The sequence below is a fragment of the Podarcis tiliguerta genome (genome assembly GCF_965153285.1).
Source record: "Podarcis tiliguerta genome assembly, chromosome: 5".
Taxonomy (NCBI): domain Eukaryota; kingdom Metazoa; phylum Chordata; class Lepidosauria; order Squamata; family Lacertidae; genus Podarcis; species Podarcis tiliguerta.
Window position 1 is genome coordinate 70,300,990 of NC_139538.1, and position 24,344 is coordinate 70,325,333.

Sequence of the window (24,344 nt, forward strand, 5' to 3'; positions counted from 1 at the left end):
TAGCATATATGTAGCACATTATAAATATTCAAAAAGCACCTCATAAAACAGGTCAGTGTTTCTATCCCCATTTTGCAGGTAGAGAGTGGTGCAGCTGAGACAACAGAGGCTTGGCTAAAGCCAATGGATGAATTTGTGGCTGAGGTGGCATTTAACCAGATATTTTCCTGTTACATAAAAATTACCAAAAGGATTAAAAAGGCTTGTAAAGACATTGTGACTGGACAATAAGTAATTTTAATGATTTTATAATTTAAAATGGACATGCGGTATGATGATAAACAATGGAACCAGGGAAGGGAATAGGGGGAAGTCAACTCTACTTTCTTCTATGTTCGAATATGTATTGTTGCTTTTATTTTTTGTTGTTTTTGGAAAATTAATGAAATATTTTTTAAAAAATTACCAAAAGGGAAATACGTTATTGCAGGTTCTACACCCTCTTCCCACTGTGCCTGGAATCATATTTTCATCAGCCTTTCTGACTTTAGCCTTCAAGCTTGCTATTATATAATTTATGATTAAATATGAACAATCAAGGCCTAAGATGTAGAGCAGATATAAAAAGCATGTTGTGGCAGATCTGGTTAGCCCCCCACTTATGGATGTCCTTATGAGCTGTCTCTCGTGATATTGTACAAAATGTGAAACCAATGACATTTAATTACAGAAACATTACAGAATGTCTATGCCACCATGTAACAAAATTTAGAAACAACTTAATCTTTCCGTTTTCTGTACTGCATTACAAAAACTAATTGCAAAGAAGCTTAGATTTCTGTGATATCCAGAGATTGCCTGTGTCATACAGTTCAAGCTTCTTTAAAGAGCCAAAATAGTTTTCTACTGCATTAATATAATCATTCTTTTTCTCTTCTTTGTTGTTTCATTTTCATCTATATTTGAACAGATCATTTCTCAACTACTCATTATGGATTCTGCTGTACTGTTAATAACTTGCCCTGGAATTATTTGTGCATATTATGAATGATGACCCAACGGCACTTAAAACATTTTGGCCAATACATTTATGTATGTTTGTGTATACACCCACCCACACACCCCTTGGCCAATTCCGTTCTCTTACATTAGAAGGTTATCTTATCTAGTCTATTAGAATTATTTATATACTATAGCAGATACATCAGTGCTTTCCAAGATTTTGACATTTGGAGTTACACTTTTTTCTTAACTAGAAATTGGAGACACATTTAAGTCTAATTTCCAAAAGTGTTGTTTGTGCAGTAATAAGAATTTATCAACACTTCAATTTATTTTAGACTGTGCACTAGTGTAAACTGGTATACAGTTTATAATAATAATAATAACAACAATAATAATAATTTATTATTTATACCCCGCCCATCTGGCTGAGTTTCCCCAGCCACTCTGGGCGGCTCCCAATCAAGTGTTAAAAACAGTACAGCATTAAATATTAAAAACTTCCTTGGAGGACTTTTAAAGTTATTTCCATGTTGCTTGAGTCCTGGAACTTCTTAACTAATCATTGCCTAAAAGAATGGCAGTGGGGTAGGCTGTGGCAAAAAATAGAATATACTAAGAAGAGCAAGTTCCAAGCAGTCCTGTTACTTGTGCTCTCATCTCAATTGAAAAATTAGCTGGCTCCTAAGATTTGTGCGTGCACAAAATGTTTACCCTTTGTCTATCACTGTTAGCAGACTTATAGTACTTCTGATAGGAATCAATTTTCATAATCAGAACAGTTAAATCAATCTGAATTCCCCATTGCAAACAATGTGGCTGGCAACAGAAACACTAGTGTCTGATCTGCCTGGCCTGCATGCAGAAAGCATAGGTTTTCAAAATATGTAACAAATCAAAGCCAACAATCAAAACTCAACATGTGACTCCTTCAATTATAGATAGCATTGAAAATCGGAACGTGAAAGCTTAAGATAAGAAACTCAGTTCACCTGTATTTGAAATGGAAATTTGCCTTGGGCTCCTTGGCATGCTTAATATATGATCAGTTTATGTGCCAAGTGTTAAAATGTATTAGGACCAACTGGTGTGATCTGAGATCTGAGGGTGCAAATGTCTTGTCAAGTTAAGTACTTTATATATTCTGGGTTAAAGATTCTGTTTAATATCTGGAATATTGAACTATATCCATTTATCTTTTTCCTCTTTCGTATACTTGGTAGCATACAGTATTTAATATTTTTTGAATGGTATGCCTCTTGGGCCTTAGGTTCCTAGTATCAAGGTTCCTTATGTTCCTTGAATCTCTTTAAAAAAGAGATGATGCTTTAGGGATGTTGGAATGTTCGCATGTTGCACAAGCACCTCTGAAGTCCCACTCTTTCACCGGAATTTTTTTTGTAAATGAGGCTTGGATATAAAGGGACAAAGCAGGAAAAGAAGGGAGGAGGAACTGATACCCAGTTCATATTCCTGCAGCCCAAACCCAAACATGTTTTCTCAGACATCCTGCAGAGATGATGCAATTTAGTTGATGTGGATAGGACTGCTGACTTTTTCATGTTGACACACCAGATTTCTTAACCAAATAGTTGTTTCTGCTTGTGAATTGTTCAGAACCACCATAAGAACTTGCATATCATTTAGGAGTTGAAAAAAGGCTTCTTTGCAGTGACAATTTCCTTTACTGAGTTTTGATAGAAAGTAATAGTACTTTTTCTCCTTGTATCTTATTAATGTCAGGATTGTTTTTGTAGTGGATAGGTGGTAACTGATCTGTGGTATCATTCAATCAATATATACGTTTAAGTTATTTTTTTTTACTGGCTATAGTTCCTATACACCAGCTCGTCAGGAAAAGGTACAATAAAATGAAGAGCCACAGTGATGGTTATATGGTAATTATAATAGCAAGCACAGTTAAACTTATGCTAGCTAAATAGCCTGTCTAATCTTTTAGTAAGTTCCCTCTTAAGACATACAGAGAACATTAAAGTGCTTTCCATTGAGGTCTCCAGAAGGTCAAATGCTATTCCGTTAGAACCAGCTTTGGATATGGATGCTCATGTGACCTTTTACAAATCAAAGATTGGCCCATGATTCATGCTAAAAACCTTCCATGCTTTTGGCAGAGCACCTCCTAACTCATGGGTACTTAAAACTCGTGGAAATGAAACTCAAAGAAAGAGCTCTTGGCTGAGCTTTTACACAGAAAGTTTCTTTACATTTTATTTTTAATAAGTCTTAAGATATGACTCCATTCTGAGACTTTCTAGGGGGAAGCCCTATGGGATAAAAAGGTCATTATAACTTTAGCTAGTGGTAGCAGTGCCAACGTCTTAGCAATGTGGACTATTGCACTTATAGCATTGCTTAGCCGTCATAAATTAGTTGAATACAAAATCGATCATTGGACGAAAATGCAGTTAATTTTGTTATGGTGCACGTCCTTCTATTTTAGACAGCATGGAAATTACTTAGTAGGATACGGGATGAATTTTGCCTCCTTAATGCTTTTGAGAGGTACACAATGGGAAAGGCAGTGCACATTAGCCCTTTTCAGGTGACCAAGCGAACACCTGAAGGATATTGTGCGCACTGTCCTTTTTGTAATCTTCATATGTTCATCCGATTGTCTATCTGGTCCTTGCGTGCATGCAGTTTGTACATTCATAAGGTATCTACAAAAGCAGGTTGCAAAATGCAGGTTAGAGCTTGGTTGCATAATCAGATAATCAAATGTACATGTAGATGTATTCCTGACCCTTCCCTTCATAATGGATGTGTACTTTGGTTCCTGGTTCTTATTATACAATCCCTTAGTACTCGTGTGCCTCAGACTAAATTGATAGAGCAATGTCCCTGAAACTGAGCTCAGGCATCAAACCTGGCAAAGTATTCTGAGCTCTTGTGCCCTTCCTCCAGAGCAGGACAAAGAGAGGTTGCCAGACAAAGCCAGTCCTTGGAAATATGACACAAACAAAACAATTCTCCATGTGGACCCAACTGGGGGGGGGGGGAGTAAGTGAAAGAAAATAAACAAGATGGGAAATGCAGGAACTGATTCTTGTATTGTTACCGACCATTTATTCATTTTTTCTCCCTTCTGCCTAACCATTTCCTTTCTCTACTGTGTCCTGGACTAATAAAAATCATGAGCAGGGAGCCGAAGTACAGCAAGTTCTGGGAGATTTCCACTGGGTATGATGCACGGAGCAATCATGTGAATCAACACTTAATCCCCACCCCTTTAAAAGTCTTTACTGGTGGGCAAATGGAATTTTAATGTGTTGCATTATTATTAACCTAGGTGTCTACCTTCCATTTTCTTTTTCCTTTCCACTATGGTCCCCAAAAACAAATACATGGGATTTCTCAAAACTGAAAGATAATGGCTAAGAAGACATTCTACAATTGCCTTAAAAATTCTCTCTCTTTTTAACTTGATTTAACAGTGATTCCAGAGTTTATTGGTCAAGTCAACACTGCATTGGAAAAGATAAGCAGGAATACAATTCATCTGTTTGATGACAATCAGTTTGTTGACATCTCCAAGAAGGTCTATGACACAATTCATGACATTAGATGTTCAGTTATGATGATTCGGGTAAGTGTCTTCATTCTTTCATGCATTGCCAATTAACACAAATTAGTCAGCCACATTGCTGTGCAGCATTCATATGAACGAGAGCTAAAGCCAAGTGACTAAGCAAGTGTGAAAGAAAAATTCTTTCAAAAACTAGTTTGCATTTTGTTTTGAGAAACTGCACTGTAACATTCAGAACCAGCCACTGGAGAGAGAAGGTGTGCAGTGTGCGGTTTCTCCTACTTAGGAAGAATCTGTACTGCTCACAGATGTCCTCTTTGTAGACACAAATATGTATGCTTTATGTGTATTCTTTGCCCAAGCCAAATAATATAACAAATAAAACACATTAGCAAAATAAAATAAGCAAGAGTTATTGCATATAATGTTGTTGTACCATATGAAGAGGAGTTTTTTGACAGTGGATCATATTAGCTATACAGAAATTGTTTTGAAATTTAGCAGCTATTTGAAAAAGCTATTATTGCTACGTGATTGAAGGCTAATTTTGGATTATAGAATCATAGAATTGGAAGGGACCATGAGGATCCTCTAGTTCAACCGCCTGCAATGCAGGAATCTTTTGCCCAATGTGGGGCTCAAAACAAGGACCCTGAGATTAAGAGTCTCGTTCTGTACCGACTGGTGATGTAACAATATAAAGTAACCCTATTGACAATGCAAGGCAGTAACTTTGGCTGGGGTTAAAATTAAAGAGACATTTAATTTCTGGACTGGAACTGCATGAACACAGGGTATTTGATGAGAGCAGAAGCAACTTTGGTTTCTCAGCCTCCAGCTCCATGATAGACATGGCTTGAAAGTGAATAGCTGTGAATGCTCTCCTTATGTTACAAATGCCCTTCAAGTCATAGAATAATCTTTCTAAATCATGATATATTTTAAGATGGCAAAACCAATGAACTAATTTGTAATTCTAGATTTCTGTTCTATTCTGTTTCACCACCAAGTCTTGGATGTTGGGATTTAGCAGCTATTATGCTTGCTTCCATGGCTCATAGATTCCTTCCTGGAAAACAGGTGTGCTCTCCTGACATTCTGCTGAACCCGGCTGTGAATGATTGTGTGCTCTTGGGTTTGAGAGAATACATGTCCCATCTTTTGTGCTTATGAAAATCCTTAAAAAATGTAGATTCCTCATCCTGCCAAAATGAATAAGATTGTGTTAAATGGGAAGCTTCTTTCACATTCTTCACACACATTACATGCAAATTATGCAGAGCAAACACTTTTGCTACATTATCAATATGTTCATTTTTTTCTAAGAACAAAGTATACATATACGCCAGATAAAAGGATAAAAGTTTTCAAGGGATGTTTACTTCCTTATATCTGAAGAGGAAGATCAATTTTATTTCCCAAACATGCATTTTCATGTGCTTTGGTATAATGAAAATATCGGGACTTTTCTGTAGGAAATACTTCTAAAATACTGGTAGCAGATTACTGCATGGAGACTGTGAGGCATGGGGGTGTTCAGGATTGGGCTTGCATCTAAATTAGCATATGAACTGAAAATCCCAAATTAGCTCATTCACAGTGTTGTTAATGGTGCTACACCTAGTATGGATGTTAAAATCATGTATGAAATGCACTTGCCATTTAGAACACTCGCCTTGGTAATACCCAGTAAAATAACCATTAAAATATGTCCCTGTCTTCTTGCTGTGCTTGTATAGTGTGATGAGGTCAGAAAAAGATCTGTTGCGAATGTGACAGGGGGAATGGAGGTGACTTTTTGCAGAGGATGTAGGAAGAAGTGAACACTTTAGTAAACACTGAGCAGAGCTTTCTCCGCTCCAGAAATCCTCTAGTTTTATTGAAACTCTTATTTTTATTCTTTTGCTCCCCTTGAGATTCCTTGGACATTCCATCAGAGACCAAACCTCCAAATTCTACTCAAATTTTGCTTTAGGCAAAATTGGTTTCAGCTCTGCTTTCGACATCCATCAGAGTCCTGAAATAACAGCTTAGTGCTTGATAGCACAGGAACAGTTGCACTTTTCTCTCTCTCTCTCTCTTGCTCTGTCATTCTCTCCTAGACAGGCTAGCTGAAAACTCTTGCTAGACTATTATGGAACAGGATATTCCAGCAGAGGTGTTTAGTCCTATGATTATCGAAATCTAGTTTTTCTGTGCCACATGAAAATAGACTTAACGTTATGGCAGGTTTTCAAGCAGCCCTTGCCTGTTTGCCTGTATCAAGTGAGAGTCACCTCAGCACAATGAGGAAAGGACACTTTCACCGGTCCTTTTCTTTTAGGCCACCAATTGCTAGCATAGGCATGTATGGGAAGGCAGACTAGAAAATGTTTTTGTGGGCTAGTCTCTTCTGTGTCCATATTTGGAAGGCTATGGGCAAGATAGGTTTGGAGGAGCAATGCTGACCTGACCCAATAGAATTTGTACTGATAGACTTCACAACATGTGTTCCCATCAAAATAGAAGTCACTATTTTCCGTCATTCATTTGAGTGATCATCTTATGTTGGAAGTGGGGAGAGGGTGGTTCTCTTATTCTAGTAATATTTGCATTTAGTTTCCTATAGTTGTTTGAATTGTGTCAGGATTCCCTTCCTTATTGTGTGAGTCACCCTGAGGCTTCTTTTGTAAAATACAACCAACCAACCAACAGATTAATATAATTATAATGCATAACATATATTTCATTATTTATTAATAGTACTTATGCCTTGCCTTTCCATTATGAACAAAATGCTTTATCGGGCTGTAAATGGTCTTGTCCAGGGAGAGTTCCTGGGGTTTGTAATGCTGCTAGTATTTATTTTTAAAAACACCCCTCTGTAGAAACTCTTCATTCTTCCCCCATACCCAAAAGACAGCTGTTACACAGCTTGTTCATTTCTGCCATTTTTAATTCACCCTATTCAAGGGCTTACAGTAGGGATGCGAAACATGTGGATCTTTGAATGTTGTTGGACTGCAAGTCCCATCATCACTGACCATTGTCCTTTCTGGCTGGGGCTAATGGAAGTTGGGGTCAAATAATGTATGGAGGGCTGCAGGTTCCTTGCGGATGGGTTAGCAGGTGCAAAGGAGAATAAATGGGAAAGTAGGAATCACAGCAAATTAGTCCTAGGCAGGTGCCCATGTTTCCCAGATACTGGTGCCAGCTGTTACCTAATCTGCATTAGAATATGCTTAACATTGGCAACTCAAGGAAAAGTCAGAAGAAGTTAAATAGTCCAATACGCCATCTGGACATTTCTGTTTCATTGACTTTGTTACGAGAGCTTGACACCTGAAGTGTTTCTGAGGTTTGCTTTAATAAGAGAGGGCACACTTCCCCTTACCCTTGAACCAGAGATCTGGTTCAGAACAGTGCCTCGCAAAATGAGTCGAAATAAAGAATTCCATGCATTTTGAAAGGAGGTGCATTCATATTCCTAATTAGATACCATCCAATTAGTTGTAAGAAACAGAACTAATACCTGCCTATAAGGCACTTCAGTATCTCTAAATGCTATTTAGGCATAAGCACTGTCTGCAGCAGCCAAGGTGAGGGAAGTAACATGCTTTACAGCCAACTGCTGGGACACATTGACTCCCTGCCAAACACACTGGGCTTCTGATTACACAAGGATCTGAGTACTGATGCGAGCAACAAAATTCTTGATCAAAATATAACTGGGAGATGTAAATGAACAAGGACACAAATTCATGGGGTTCCTTTCAACAAGAAAGGAAAAGGGGAATCTCTCAATGGGAACAGCATGGCAACTATTTCAACCATGAAATGACTGTGGGGTATTTTTTTTTAATTAAAAAACCTGCTAAAAACAACCAGTCTGCCAAAAGTAATTATTAGCTTAGATTGTCAGCGGTATAGTTCAAAGTTTAAGCAACCTCTCAAATGTGTAAAATGTTAGGAAGCATTGGGGGGAGATCAAAGGCAGGTACTTTGCCCTACTACAGACTCTATTATTGCTCTACTCGGAGATTTGCTGAATTAGGGCAAATTAGACCTAAACCTGATGACTGGTTCAGAAATGTACCATTTTGTGTTCATTCTGTGAAAGTGCCTTCATGGTTTTCTCCTCTATACTTGCCACATTTTCTATATCACGTTCTGTTAATAGCTTATATTGTTCAAGATAGAGGTCAAGTCCTCTTATATATTTGCCGTTATGGCTTGCACCTAGTATAAAAACCAGTCAAATGGTCAGATTCATTTGCTTCAGGGGTTCATTTCAACACATCAATCAGACTGCAGACCAGATCTAGCTATAAGTGATTTGAACATTACACTATTAGTAGGGAATCAGTGATGAAGTGAAGCCTGTTTGTAAATTAGTTACATATGTATTTACCATTTTATTGGTAAATATATACGTAAGGAGCATTTGGATTTGGCATTGTATTGCTTGAACCTGTAATTCTATGGCAATCTGGCTGGCCTTTTTAAAGCAGCAACTGGGGACTAAAAGGTTGGGAAAGCGGAGTTCTGGTTCATAGCACTGTTTATGTAGGGTGGCTGAATGGTATCTAGGCAGCTGTCTGTGCTGCATATTATTTGATGCCAGCTGAGTACTGGAGCCTCAAACATGATACTCTTTGAATACCTGTAAAAGTGACATGGGGTCACTGTCTGGGTAAGATAATGCTGCCAGGGGCTCTGCATGGAAATGAAAAAGCTACACAGAGCAAAAATGACTAGAAATTGTAATAACTCACCACAGGCAGTTGTTTGAACAATATCAAACTGTAAATTCAGCAGCAGTCATGAATCAGAGCACACGAAGCTTCTCCGCCCCCTAATCATCAGAATGCAACATTTTGAATTTAATCCTTATTAATTTAAATGTTTGAAATGTTTCTGTACGCATAAAGGTGGGAAAACATAGAACCATCCTCTTCCATTGAAATAAATGTGGCAGCTCCTGTGAGCACTTGACTTCTGTGTGTGCTTCAATGATTTCCCAGCCAGAAAACATACCATATTTACTCGAGTCAAATGTGCACTTCAATTTTCAGAAACTTGAAACCAAAAAAAGTATTTGTAAATGTGTCATTGAATCTAATGCGCACCTTAATTTTTGCAACGTAATTTGGCCCAAAAGAGGTGAGCATTATATTCAAGTAAATACAGTAATTGCTTCGTGGTAAAGAGCTATGAAATCGTCTGCATAAATTTTAGCTTCAGTCAGAATAGAGTTTTAACTTCCAGGTTTCTATTCAGAGTTATAATAGTCTGTTTTAGGATATATCAATGGAATTCTGGACTGGTGAAACACTGACCAGCTCTTCCATCATAACTTCACTCAGTTTTCAAGGTATTCTAATAGCGATAGCATTGTTTGTTTTAGTAGATCTTGTTCTTGCCAAGTTCCTGAGGGCTAGGCTGATAAAATATGGTCACGTCACCAGGACTTTGTGTCATTTGTGCTAAACCTCTCCCTTCTTCCTTCACAAATGAAAGCGGAATTCTGAAATGTTCATACATTATACAAATTGTAATTGTACAAATTAAGTACATTCTCACATGCTTGCTTGTCACGTGTGATTTTTCTACTGCTGTTTATAGCTGTCAGCAGTAGATCATGTGTTTCTTACATAGAAAGCTCCAGATCTACACCATTCACTTAAAGCATGTAGCTTCCCCTCAAGAATCCTGGTACCTGTAGTTTACCCCTCACAGAGCTGCAGTTCCTACCAGCCTTAATAAACTGCAGTTCCCAGGGTTCTTTAGGGAGAGCCATAGTGTGGATGTGACCCTTGTTTCAATTCCTGGCATATCCAGCATAGAAAGACCCTGGAGAGCTGCTGCCAGCGAACGGGAGTTAATGCTGCACTAGATGGATAGTTAGTTTGCCCTGGTATAAAGCAGCTTACTATGAGGAGAAGACCTATAACTCACCCTGATATTTCACTGGTCATTGCTTATAGAGCTATAGACTTTGCTTAACAAAGCTAGAATCTTGTTTTAAAAAATAAAATGAAAACGAGGGGTGTGTTTCACCAACTATTCGCAACAATGCTTGTGCATTGCAGTTTTGGAATTGGGGCATGAGTTCAGCCATGCTAATAACTGGATAAGACTACTTTAGCTCTTTCCCTTCACTTGTAAGTTCCACGGACTGCGAGGTTGCCTCCCTGTGCTAGGCCTGACCCCATACATTGCTTTGGTGGCTTAAGCTAGTGTTCTTTTGATTCCCCCCCCCCTTCCTCCTTTGAGTGCGAACAAAAGGGCAGTGCTTTTGTCTCCAGCCCTCTCTGGTCCTGAAATGTTGCTCTGCTACTGTGTTGATCCCTGCCCTTCTTCTTTGCAAGTCTTTTTGAGCCTATTCAGTTTGCTGCCATCTCTATTTTTGTGGCTTTGTATTCAGAACAAGAGATGGTTTTCATTCTCTGATTATAATTACGCCACTGGAGTCAGAGGTTAAGGTTACGAAGGTTGCATCTTTGGGCACGGGAAAGACTTTTATTTTTCTGTCCTCAGTAGTGATAATTGAAGGTTTCATGGGCTGCTTTTTTGTTGTCATGGTCAGTCCACAACGTTTCATTTTGTTCATTGGCTATCTTGCACAACTTACTTACAAATGCCTTATAGACCTTAAAAGAAAGCCGTAGAGTCTTCAAGTGAAGGGAAGCTTAGTTCAGGCAAGTCTGAAAACTCACATACTCTTCAAATTGTTCCACAGCTCAACAAACAGTCTACATATTGATGGCGGTGGATTTCTGGGAGTATTTGTTCTCCAGTGTGGACACTGCAAATGAAAATGTTTGTAAGCAAGTCATGTGTAATGAATGAATCAATCTGTTTCTACTCCTCTTTTGCATGTGTTTACTTGGTCAATTAAGGCCTGCATCTGCATTAATATGCTACTTATTTTTATCTGAAGTCCACACAAACATTGTAATTTAAAAACATGTTCAAAAATATTTTTCTCTTAATATATGGACATCTAAACATTGCTTGCCACTCCAATCTCCAAGCAGTGAGAGACTCCAGGGATTTCAAGTGCTTACCCTTGGTTTCCTTGGAAGGAAGGTCAGTGGAGACTATGGTGTCTTTAATATCTATGGTTTTATTTACACATATATACAACCTTGAGCATAGGATGTAAGGACTCACAATCTTTTTACATACATATATGCACATGCGCATGTAACTCAGCTGGGAGTCTTCCCCCTAAAAAAAGCCCAGGCATTCTGAGATATTCTGAGATACTATAGCATGTTAGTGCTCCATTTCCTTAATTTAGAGGACAGCACAACAACTATTATTTAATGCTTTTTATACTGTTGTTGGGAACTATGCTGATAGCAGCTCTCTCATGACTACAGTGCTTGCCCAGCCAAAGGTAGACATTGATGGGCTGGACCCTGGTGTTGTGGGTGCCTGTGCTCCTGCTTCCTACTTCTTCTGCCTTTTCATGGCAGTGGAGAATAAAGCTGGACTTTGGGGAAATGGTGTGATTGAGAACATTGGAGACTGGAAGACAGGAGGACTCGGTGCAGGAAGTGAGAAGGCAGAGGAGCAAGCCAGAACATCTGCAGCTGAGAGATGCACCAGATATGAAATGAACTCCTCTTCTTGCTTATTTGATATCTATGTGTCCAACTGACACAGCCAAGGGAGCTATCTAAGAACAGCACTCCTTGATTCCCACTGCTTAAAAAATTAAAAATCAACTGTTAAGTGGAAGACTCATTGTTTCAGCTAAAATGGCACATTGTTTTGTCCATTGTGTATTGTTGTAACATGCACCAGCACATAGTTTTGCAAGTGAAACCAGGCTACATAATGAATGCTTTTTTCTGGTTCTCCTTGAACTGTCTGCATTATGTTTGCTCCAATGCTCTTGTTGGGATTTGTGGCTACTCTGCAGAATTAAAATAGATATAAACTGATCACTGTCATGAGATCAAATAGATGGGATTGTGTGTTTACTTCTGGCCAACATTTCTTTTCCTAATCTCAAGAGATAATCAGCTCTTTGAAATATTGCTTCTCCCTGATCTCATAGGACTGGGCTGAATGTTCATTTGAAGCAATTCACTGACCACTTAACAATGGCCCAAACTGTCTCTGTTGATTTAATTCCTCGCCTTGACAGTATTTTGGAGCTGCACCAAATATCTACTTGTTTCAATGTTGTGGATAAAAGTAGAGCTTCCAAGGATATCAAAATGTTCTCGAACTTTGCCTGCACTCAGTTTGTTAGCTGCCTTTATCCACCCCAACAGCTGATGCTTTAGCATTGTGTGTGTGTGTGTGTGTGAGCGCCCGCGCGCACACACACACAAACACACAATTAGATGGTTTTCTTTGTGGTAATGGTGTTCTGCTCCAGCCACAGGGATTGTGTAGTGAGTGTGAAGATGGTATTATATTACAATGGCCTATCAGAATATGAGTGAGGGCAGTGTTTTCTAAATCAGGCTTGCCCTTAACATGTTTTTTTGTTTCCTCCTTTAACATGGCCTCCCCCACTACGGATTGCTTTTCAGAAATGCCTCACTGTTTCAGTTGCTGGAAATAAGCAGGTTCTGTTTGTAGCTTTCCTATGGGCATCTGGTTGGTCATTTGAGAACAGAATGCTAGACTAGATGAGCTTTTGGGTTGATTCAGCAGGGCCGCTCTTATATTTTTATGTGCAAGTGATAGTGTGAAGATCTCTTTGCTTTAAAGTTCTCTAGAAAAAGGATTGGTGGGAAGCTAGAGTCTGACTAAATTCATTCTTAAAATGGAGTGTTGGAGGAGTGAGGCTCTACTAGTTTTCAGGTTGCACCTAGGAATGCCAGCTGCAAATTCCATGGCTTTAACATCTGCCAACTTTTTTCCTCCCTTCCCTGCTGCTTTGTTTAACATGCAGCTGATGAAGAGCTATGAAGAACCCAAAACCTTGCTCAGTATTTTATGAGTTTTTGGTTGGTTCTAATAAATGTATTGCCTCACTGTGGATTTTGGACTATTTCTCTGTTGGAACAGCATAGCTTCTATACTTTTTAATATGTGGAGAACTATGAGTTTAAAGAAGATCACAGTATACCGTGTGAGTGTATTGTACCTTATACTAGAGCAGTGAGCCAGATTGCTAGATATTATATTGCTTTATTCCTACATTCGATTTATTCCTACACTCAATACAAGAATTGAGCACCCAGCCTGAACTCCCCTTCTATTATATGAGCACTGTAGCAAGACCATAGATTCCCACTTTATTGTCTCTTTATAACACTCGAGGGAATGCTGTAAGAGTGAATCACATACATAATGATAAATTTGCCAGGTAGTGTGTGGATCTGAAGGTAGGGAATTTTCTAAAGTTACTCAGACTTGGTTCAGGCTTTAAATTAAATTGCATACTGTGCAGACATGCAGCAAAATAAGAATTTGGGCAAAACATGCCCCACTATTAGTAAAAAGCTAAATTCCACCTTAAGGGCAAATATCATCATCTTCATCATCATCATCATCATCATCATCACCACCATCATCAAACCTTTATTGGCATCACTTACAAACATTCAGAATAAATAGGCCAATGCAATCTCATTGCCATTTCAACAGTACAGTCATTTGCCAAAGGGAAGAAGAAAGAGCGAGCAATCTATTTCACCTCTGTGGGACTCCAGCAAGGGCAGGGTCCTGTAGCGTACTTCGGCGGCAGAAAATCAAATAGAGGAACTTGGCTACTGTCTTGGTGAGCTCCTGGTCTTTCCCCTGTAATAAGAAGCGTATAACCTCTGTCTCTGGTTTCCATGTTGGGATACATAGGTGGTCTAAGAATTGTTGGCGGAGATCATCATATATTTTACAATGAAGGGCCATGTGAGCTAGAGTTTCCACCAGGTGGGCATCACATGGGCAGATCCTATCTGCTTCTGCCATACCCACAAACCTACCCCAAAGGAGGTTAGAAGGATTACAATTGAACCTTAAGGGCTAATACCAGCCACACAACTGAAACTTCTGTTTCCAGAAATGAAATGTATGCAATTAAGGGAAGGATATCTGAACCAAATCTGAAAAGTTTCAAAGTGAAGGGGGGGCAGTGAGTGGGTTAACTGGAAGCAGATAACTCCATCAGGATCCAGGAAGAAGTAAGAGTGAGGAAAGCTTTGGGGAAAGAACAACTTGATTATAAAAGCGAAATCACTCCATACCAGGTGCCCTCCATATTGTTTGACTGCAACTTCCCTCAACCCCAGCGAGCATGGAAAATGCCCAGACATGATGGGAGTTGCGGTCTTAACAACACCTAGAGGTTGTTTGAGCATTGGCTGCCTGTGATTTGTACAATCCATCACTAGACACTTTGCTCTCTAACTTAGGCCTGGGGAAGGTGGAACTGGATGAGAGGTTGCAGATAAAATACAAGCCAACTAGTAACAGTAGATCTGAGTAGTTTCCCCACATTGTTTTGTTAAAGTTCTACATATTGACTCTACCAGTGTTCTAGTTAATCTAGTTAATCTCTGAAAGTTTCTGAAATTGATTTTAGAATTGACACATGCACAGTTCATTGAGTCTTCATTGTGTGTCTTTTTATCCTTACCCTCACTGATTGGTTAAAACTGCACACAAAAGAATATTGATATGATTGCAGAATTCTCTTTCTCATAACAGGAAAAAATGGACAGATCCATCAGTCTCTTGAGGCTGTTGCAGCCTTAATGTAATTTCTGCTTCTATGTGAAACTGTAGACAGAAAATATAAGACACCACAATGGTGGCTTCCATAAGCTCCAACCAGCATGGCCAGTAATCAGAGATGGTGGGTGATGTAGTCTACCAATATTTGGAGGTCACTAGGCTGGTGAAGTCTGAGTTAAGGGAAGAAGAGCAATGTCTCTCCTTTCTTAGAGGGCCCTCTGCCAACTCCTCTGAAATAAGCATACAGTGGTGCCTCGGGTTACAAACACTTTGGGTTACAGACTCCGCTAACCCAGAAACAGTACCTCGGGTTAATAACTTTACCTCAGGATGAGAACAGAAATCGTACGCCGGCAGCACGGTGGCAGCAAGAGGCCACATTAGCTAAAGTGGTACCTCAGGTTAAGAACGGTTTCAGGTTGAGAACAGACCTCCGGAACGACTTAAGTTTGTAACCAGAGGTACCACTGTATTTGCTTAAGAAGCAGATGTGGAGAGGTCTGCCTGCAAGGCTGGTGCAGCAATCTCTGTTTTGAACTAGAATTAAGCACTTTGGACTCATATGAAACTTGACACACTTAATACACCAAGTCATTTTATTTTATTTTTTGCTATGAGTCCCAGTAAGGGTAGGGGAGCATGAGAGAGACAAATGTGTATTTGTAGTTAACATGATGATATCTGGATGGTGCCTTGCTAGCAGGAACGTTTTGAAGTTTTTTCACAAGTATTTTACAGAACCTAGAAGACAAGCTAGACATATGTGGGATAGCTGTATCAAAGGTAGCTTTAAAGCAGCCAGAAAGAAAATAAGCAAAGCTTTGAGATGGAGAGTTTGTCCTGCATCAAAGATGCCAAGTAACTGGCCCCACTTACTTCAGGTCAATGAAAATAAAACTGATCCGTTTCAGCTGCTGGTGGAACATGTTACTTCGATTAAAACAGAAGGGCTAACAACTGCACAGTATCTTTGAGGTCCAAGTACTATGCTTCCCAGGCAGAGACAGCAAAGGTTGCATTGAGCCACGTTTGCATGAGGAAGCTGACACATGTCTGATGTTGAGTATCAGATGCAGCACATAGCAGGCAGGAAAAGATGGTTGTCGGGACAGCAGGCACAGATGTGGATGTGATCATTGTGTCTGGCTTGCAGCACATTCCAGGGACTGAGGTATGGACAAACACAGCTGTTACAACAAAGCACATGAAATTACAACTACGTGGGACCCTAGGAGAGCAAATGCATCAAATATGTTTCATGCATTCAGTGGGCATGATGTGACCTTGTTCTTTGTTAGCTTTGGGACACATGGAACATATTTCCTTACAGAAATGTTTCCTCTTGGAGAAATGCATTTCTGATACTGGCAGAAGGCCCAACACATTTTTCTTTTACCAAAAAAATAAAATAAATGCCTTGCTGTCTCATCGGGAGGTGATTTTGCTGCTTTCAGTTCAAGGTGGCTAACTGAGGCAGCAATCTCCCCCCCCCCCCATGTGAATCCCTTTGGGAAAAGGCTGAATTATGGCATAGTGTTGTTTCCAGGAGCATCCTGGCCCAGCCACACAGACAGCTGAGAACATCCAGGCTGCTGCCAGTAGTGGTTGCAATGCCTTTTGGAGGGAGAGGGAGAGGGAGAGGGCTCCACTGACATAGTTAAAAGACAGAAGGGTCACAGCAACACCATACAGTGGTACCTCGATTTACAAACGCTTCGGGTTACAAACGCTTCAGGTTACAGACTCCGCTAACCCGGAAGTAGTACCTCGGGTTAAGAACTTTACCTCAGGATGAGAACAGAAATCATGCGCTGGTGGCGTGGCAGCAGTGGGAGGCCCCATTAGCTAAAGTGGTATCTTAGGTAAAGAACAGTTTCAGGTTAAGAACAGACCTCCGGAACGAAATAAGTTCTTAACCAGAGGTACCGCTGTACTTCTAAAGCACATTTAACACAAATTTAAACTACATGGCTTTCCCAAAGCAGCTTGAGAACTGTAGTGTAGCCTTCCCAGAGCTACAATTTCCAGCACCCTTAAAGAAATCAGTACCCAGGATTATTTGGAAGAAGCATTGTGCTTTAATACGTGGTTTGGATGTAAGAAAGATTACTGCCATAGAAAATTTGTAATTGCAGGTAAAGTGACACCCCCATCCCAACAGTAATAGAATATACTTCCTTTTTGTAGTCAATGAATGGCCCAGGAAGGGGAGGGGGAGGGGATATTTGTCCTAGCCTGACCATATAGGATCGTGGTTGCAGCACTTCTTTCCCTCACCAACAGAGAAGTTCACTGACTCCAGGGAGTAATGGTGTGATATTTTTAAATTACCACAGTTGCAGTGACATTTCATAGAAAGGCTCTTCCCCCTTCCAATGTTCTATTCAATATTGTATTTTTTTACTTTAAAACATGCAAGCAAATAGCCTTGTAACCTCTACAAGGAAAATTTCAACTGGTGTAAAAATACAGAGAAAAACTGTTAAAATGAATGAGAAAACTGCATAGGTTAGAGAACAGTGTCAGAAGTCACAGTATGACATACATTTTTATCATGGACCTACTGTGGTATTTGACATTTTAAATCCCTACTGAAACAAGAATTGAGCAAATATTGTACAATTGGAAACAAAAAAGGGAAAAAAAGAAAAATCTAATTGCTTCCTGCAAAAAGACTGTGGAGAGAGATAGCACTTATAAGGAACACTTTCTGTCCTGCTGTTTGAAAAAGCTCCAAATGAAACTAGAGTAAGCAGGAGCACAATTCACTAGCAGTTACCAATATAAGACAAGTTATTGTTGCTGTATCATCCTTACCGGAGAAGAAATGCTACAAATATTGACATTCATTTTGGATAATGCATTGTGAATCCTGGAAGAGAGGTTGACTATGCAAGAGTTTTGAGGCAAATGTCTCATCTCCCCCAAAAGGAAAAAAACCCACAACCCTACTATGTTAATCTGTTCTCGAGATTCTTTTTTTGGCACACCCTGATCCACATACCATTAGCTTCCACAATCTTTTGCACCAGGTGTTCCTAGATAAATTCACTGAGTCAGTGTATTTTGATACCTGGAGCAATATAGGAAGCTGCCTTACACTGACCATTGGTCCATCTAGCTGACAGGCAGCGACTCCCCAAGGTTTCAGGCAAGGGACATTCCTTGCCCAACCTGGAAATGCTGAGAATTGAACTGGGACTTTCTGCAGGCCTCTACCTCTGAGCTACTCCCTTTCATCAGCAGACGGAGCAGGCACACAAGCCACCTGGTGCCTTCCCCTCTCTGGTGAAATCCATTATATTTCTGTTTGTAGTAATTGCTTCAAAGTTTGCATCTAGATGCATACATTGTTTTTGTATATGTGCTCTTTAAGCTGCTTAAAGAGGCGATTGTGTTTTATGCGCTTTTATTTGTGCTTGTGGATCAGTTCAAGATGCTTCATAGCAAGTGATTCATAAATGAAATGAAATCTAATATAAATAGCCATATGCCACTTTTATGCAAATTTGTGTCCACTTTTATGCAAATTTGTATAGAGTGTAGGATGCCCTGTGTGGCAGGGCTGAGGAGGCAGCAGAGGCCCCACTGCTCTTTTCAACCCTGCTGGGTAACAGCTGGGGTTAGGACTCTAGTCTTTTTCATTAGACTGTCTATTACAGGCGTCAAAAGTATGAGAGAATAGTAGATTTTTGTTTTGTAAGTTATAAACCATGTATATTATAAAAGACCTTTAAAGTAGTGAATGTTTCTTTCCTTTATAGGTCACCTTTAATTGAAAGCAACCAGGGAACTTTGATCTGACTATGTAATTCTCGTACCGGTGTGCTACCCATTTTCTGGGCCACTTATCTCAAGTAATGAAGTAACATTACAGTAATCTTGAGATTATGTTTTATAGCACCTTAGAAGTTCACACCAAAATTAAGTAGCTGGTTATCTTCAGAATATTCCTGTAGTACAAGGAAAGGCCTATTCAAGACAAAATATCCACTTAATTCAGGAAGATCTTCTTAATTTAAAACAGGGTTCATATAGAAAAGGAATATTCACCAATACTGCTGTATATCCCGATAATTTTTCAGGAGTCGAGGCTGATGAAAATAGTTATTGCAGGGACAAATATTTCTCTACATGCAACACAAAATGTTTATTTTTTCAAAATGTTTAAGTTGAGAAGGGTGCTTTAAACAAAACTCCTGGGGCATTGCCTAGGGACGAATCATTCTGAAAAAAGTGATATCAGTCTAATCTGCAGATTATTTTCTATTTCCCATCTTTCTCCTTGATGTTGGTTCAACCTGTTCTGTTAAAATATACATTTTTACTTAATAGTTAAAATGGTAGGTTTGTGTACAATGCATGTATTTTGTACCCAGTGCCCTGTGCACAACCTGCCTTTTGTTTTCCTGACTACACAAACTTCCACCACATCCATTCGCTCTGTTCAGTGACATCCAGGATACTTGAGGAATCTGTAAATGGAACCCCCCCCCCCAACTTCATGATTATGGTTCACCCAGGAAAATTGTGAGACTGCAGCTTGTGTGTCCTTGAGTCCCGTTTGTTAATTTGCATCCCCCCCCCATCCCAATATCCCTGATGTGCATACACCATAAAACAGTATGTAGACACAAACACAATATGTCATCAAAAGAAGATGGTGGCTTCAGGGTGTGTCAGCAATGTGGGGAGAGCAGGGAGGTGTGAAAGGATTGGAAAGTTGCAGCAATGGCAGTGCACTTTACTGCATCTGAAGACTGTGGGGAGGGGAGCCATTTCCAGGGCTCCTTGGTGTCAAGGCCATGTGCAGCAGCGAAGGCAGTTCTTTCTTCTCCAGAAACGCAAGGCATGGGGAAATGAATAAGCAAATGGGAGGTGCATTTGCAGTTACAGTTCTGTATTTTGGGCAGTGTAGAAAGGGACTTTCCTATTTTTTTCCCCTGGAGTCCAGTACAGGATGTGCTATTCAGAAGGTGCCACATCAAGAGGCAAATGTACAATCTGGACCAAATTTCTAAGCTTACTTAATAGTCAAAAAGAATTTCCTTTGCATAGTTCCTCCTCAAGGCAATATTTTTCAGAGATTTTAAATACCTTAATTATAGATAGTTGGCCTTGTGTTAAGAGTAATTTTAAAACAACAACAAACCTCCCCTGGAATCATTCTTGTTGGTTTTGAATGTCTTATTTCATTTGATCATCCCATAGTTTTATTGAAGAATACAAATAATATTTCCTAACACCTTTTCACCATCAAGGCACCAGCCAGAAGAGCCATTCGTCATTTCAGGCTGGGAAGTGTGGAAAAATATTCCTTTAGCTCACATACTTGCTCACACTTCTTTAAAAATGGTATTTTCATTCCCCACGGTGCTCCATCAGGTTTGGGAGGAGTTGCTCAGCCATGAGCAAGCCGTTCCTGTCAGCCTTTTACTCAGGTACTGACTGTAACTGTGTGGTGTAATGACTTCTATTTAGAATTTGATTGACAGGCCTGCTGACAGGTGGGCACAGAGCTAGTGTGGAGGCCCAGTACGTGGAGGCTCCAACTGAAGAGTAATAGAGGCATAGAAGTGTTCTCCTTTGGTGTTTTTTCTTCATTTATATGGCACGTGCCTTTTGACTTGCTAGCAGCAGTAGCAGCAGTGGGGCAAATCCTGGTATATTGCTCAAGATCTCAGGAAAGGGAGACATGTGCAGGTGCTGGCTCAACCCAGCCAGTCACCCTTTGCTTGCGTCAATACCTCAAGTCAGCGGTGCTCCAGTTATGTGAGCTGCTTGAATATTTGTTTGGTGTGAGCTGTGAGTTTAGCTCCCTTTGTGCAGAAAGAGGTGGTAGGATTCTAGTCTGCCTGCTTCAGATTGCAAGTGAGGAGTGTGGTCATATTTATTTACTCGTGACAATTGTTTATTATCCCACCTCCCAGGTATAAACCATTCCAAGGTGGCTTACAAGCTACATTAAATTACATATTTTAATAAAACAATAAAAGCAATATTTAACATTTTGTTGCATGCCACCCCAATCTCTGAGTGGTGTGATTCCAGGCACTTACCCAGGGTTTGATTTCCTCAGAATGAGGGACAGTGAAGACTATAGTGTCTTTAAGATACATGGCTTATTTACACATATATACTGTATAACCCGAGCCTATGATGGAGGTGCTCACAGCATTAACACCTGAAGAGGGTCTTGCTTCTCCCATACAGCCTTGGATCCCAGCTGTTCAGCCTCCTCCTAGCTTGCACACCTCAACTCTCGCTTTTGTCCTTCTAAATGACAAACAGTTGAGGCACAGGGCCCACCCACTCATCGTCTGGCACAGAGCCACCTCCTTTGCTAACTTAATGACCCATACTTGGGGGTCATTACCAAGAAACTTGTTTAAAACTCTCTGGGATCCTTCCCAAAGGACACCGGATACTGTCATCCTGTGGAGGGAAGGAGGTAGGGACAATACAAACTATTGTAGATCTTGCGGTGGTCTTCACCTGCTGGCCTCTCTTTTCTGGAAATAGTTGTGCTAGCAGGAGCACAACAGGTCCCACTAGTGCAATGGATCTTTCTCCCTGTCTTCTGTCCCACCCCAAATTTGGCTCTAGGCAGATCAGAACTCCCAGAACAGCATGTGGGGGAGGAGAAAGGAAATAGCTCTGTGAGTGCGGCAGTTCAGCTTGATGGAACAATCTCATTGGCACTGCTTTGAGTTCCATCTATGGTCTTGTAGAGTTTGTTGGCTATGAATACATGGGAATGAGATTGTTCCCCTACTCACTGACTCCCCCCCCTCTCTCTCTCTGTCTCTCTCTCTCTCTCTGTGTGTGCGTGTGTGTTTCTTTAGTGGAAATCAATAGCTGATCCACATAACTACTTTGGGTGTGCTGATGGATTTAGGTATGCTCAGCAGCAATCTGACACCCCTCCACACACCTTTGAATAGCAAAATTTCTTCACATCATACTGTGGGAGGAAAAATATGAATCCCTGTGACCCATGTGTGTGGGGTAAATAACAAAAAGCTAGGCTAGGTGCCTGGATTCAAAACTAACTTTCCTGAAAGAGAGAGCCCCCAGTAGCAGAGTGCAAACTCAAAAATCAAGCAGCAGTATAGTGTTAGTAGATCCTTTTATCCCATTTAGTCTGCTTATAAACAGTGCTCCTCTCTTTCTACCCCTCTTGCAATGAGCAGACCACACGTGGTGAAGTCAGTTAAAAATGCTTTACTTACAGATTCATTCATATAGCAGCCAGGAGAACACAGGCAGAATACTAGGGTAGAAAATACAGAAAGATAGCTTCAGACATGTGCTCTATGCTTGGAGTTTGCTTAGGCATGTCTTCCTTGGTCAGTTACATGGCGCAGAGAGGGGGGGGACTGGAAGTGGAGAAGAGGGGGCATGACCTAGCTGAGTCTAGGATGACAACCTCGTTGCCTTAACCCCTTCATGTACTAACTGGCACTCATGCATATGTTTGACTGCAATTTCCCACACATATCACAATGAGATGGGCAAGGTAAATAAAATTATTACTAATAATATCTGCTGTTGAAAACATTTTTGGTTTGCAGGATAGTGGAAGGTTGTTAGGAAAACAAGAATCCAAAGTTTTCCTGGGCATGTACAACTAACTACACATGTCTTCGTAGTCAATTAAAAAAACCTCCGGACATGGCCCTGCAATGAATTTTTAATAGCATTAAAAATAAAATGAAGTGAATGGCAAAAAGGCTTTTAAAGGCTTTCTATTCTCCTGCATAGTGAATGCTGAATGTTAATGTAGCGATGTAGAGTAGGTTTACTGATAGCCTCACTGATTTGTGAATAATGTGCACCATTCTTTGAGAATGGCTTTGTTTAAAATCTTTTGCTAAGTATCAATTCATATAAAAATAAAGGAAATAGAAATAAAAGAAAAATAGATGGCTGCCCTGTTCATGGCAGGTATTCAGCTGAAAAATAACTGCAGTATATTTATTTTTAAATGTAATTCCCATTATGATAGTTGCCAAAGAATTTTTATTAGTGCAAAATATTAGTATTCATACATTCTGAATGGAGACTATGGTTGAATTTATTGCAACAAGCAAAGGAGCGGGATGGCTCTTGTAATTTGGGAGCATGTTCTTCTAAAAAAATTCTTCAGAGAAAACTAGAATGGAGACAGTGCTGCGTATGCATGTTTTCTGAAAGAATATTCATTTGACAGCTCTAATCCAAATGTAAAAGGCATGTTTAAATGTATCTCATGGAAGAGTCACTAACAAGTAGAGGCAGTGGCTAACCAGCATGGCATAGTGGTTAAGAGTTTTGGAATAGGACCTGGGAGGCCTTGGTTCAAACTGCCATTTAGCTAGTTAGTGAAAACTAACTTAAGCCACATTGGGTGGCATTCAACTACGTTTTATTCAGAGTAGAGCTGTTTAAATTAATGGACCTAACTTAGTCATGTTCCTTCATTTAAATTGGTCTACTCTGAGTAAAACTTCATTGAATACCATCCTTTATATTCAAAGGTAGCCTTCCCAAGTTTACTCACGCCCCAGTCTTACTCTGCATTTAGTGGGGCAGGTACTCCTTAGTAAGTTTGCTTAGTTTTACAGCCTTCTTCATAACTAACATTAGCTGGATTTGAACCATTTAATTCTCCTTTTTTTCTATATTCCTTTGAACAAATCCATTTCATTTCGTCTCCTTATATACAATAAACAAATTATACAAGATGCTTTCTATAAAGTGCATGATATCTTTGTCCAAGAGCCATCCACGGGATAGTAGCAAGGCAGGGATGGTAGCCTTCAGAAGCTATTAGATTCCAGCTCCAATCAACCTCATCCAGCATAGCCAATGATCAGAAATGATGGGTATTGTAGTCCAACCAACATTTGGAGAGCATCATGTTGACTACCCAGGGCATAGGGCTAAGTAAAGAAGCAATACATACTGAGCTGTATTCAATAATCTTTATCCTTGGGTCATTTCACCTGTTCACTGTCAGGTAAACAGAGCCTAATCCCTATTAATTATGTGTTGTGTATCCTTGGCTGATGCAAGCTTATTCAGAAGTAAGTTCTATACAGTCTAAAGAGACTTACTCAAGAGTAAGTGTGCATGCCTTTGCAGCATCCATCCAGTTCTCTTCAACGTATTATGCCAAAGCTCATGTTGA

The 24,344-nt window shown here is 39.9% G+C and overlaps 1 protein-coding gene across 10 annotated transcripts in view; it reads left to right on the forward strand.

The window, feature by feature from the left end:
- Positions 1–24,344, forward strand: part of CTNNA3 (catenin alpha 3) — a 528,228-nt gene that overhangs the window by 434,275 nt on the left and 69,609 nt on the right. For 8 of the 10 annotated variants that reach the window (XR_014511016.1, XR_014511017.1, XR_014511018.1 and 5 more), the window contains one exon: positions 4,398–4,549. Coding sequence is in view for 7 of the 10 variants with exons in the window: in XM_083439958.1 (XP_083296084.1) it covers positions 4,398–4,549 (152 nt within the window). In the remaining 3 variants the exon portion in view is untranslated. Of the gene's footprint in view, positions 1–4,397; positions 4,550–11,210; positions 11,336–11,952; positions 12,160–24,344 lie in introns of those variants that run through there. The other 2 variants (XM_083439961.1, XM_083439962.1) reach the window with 2 other exon arrangements.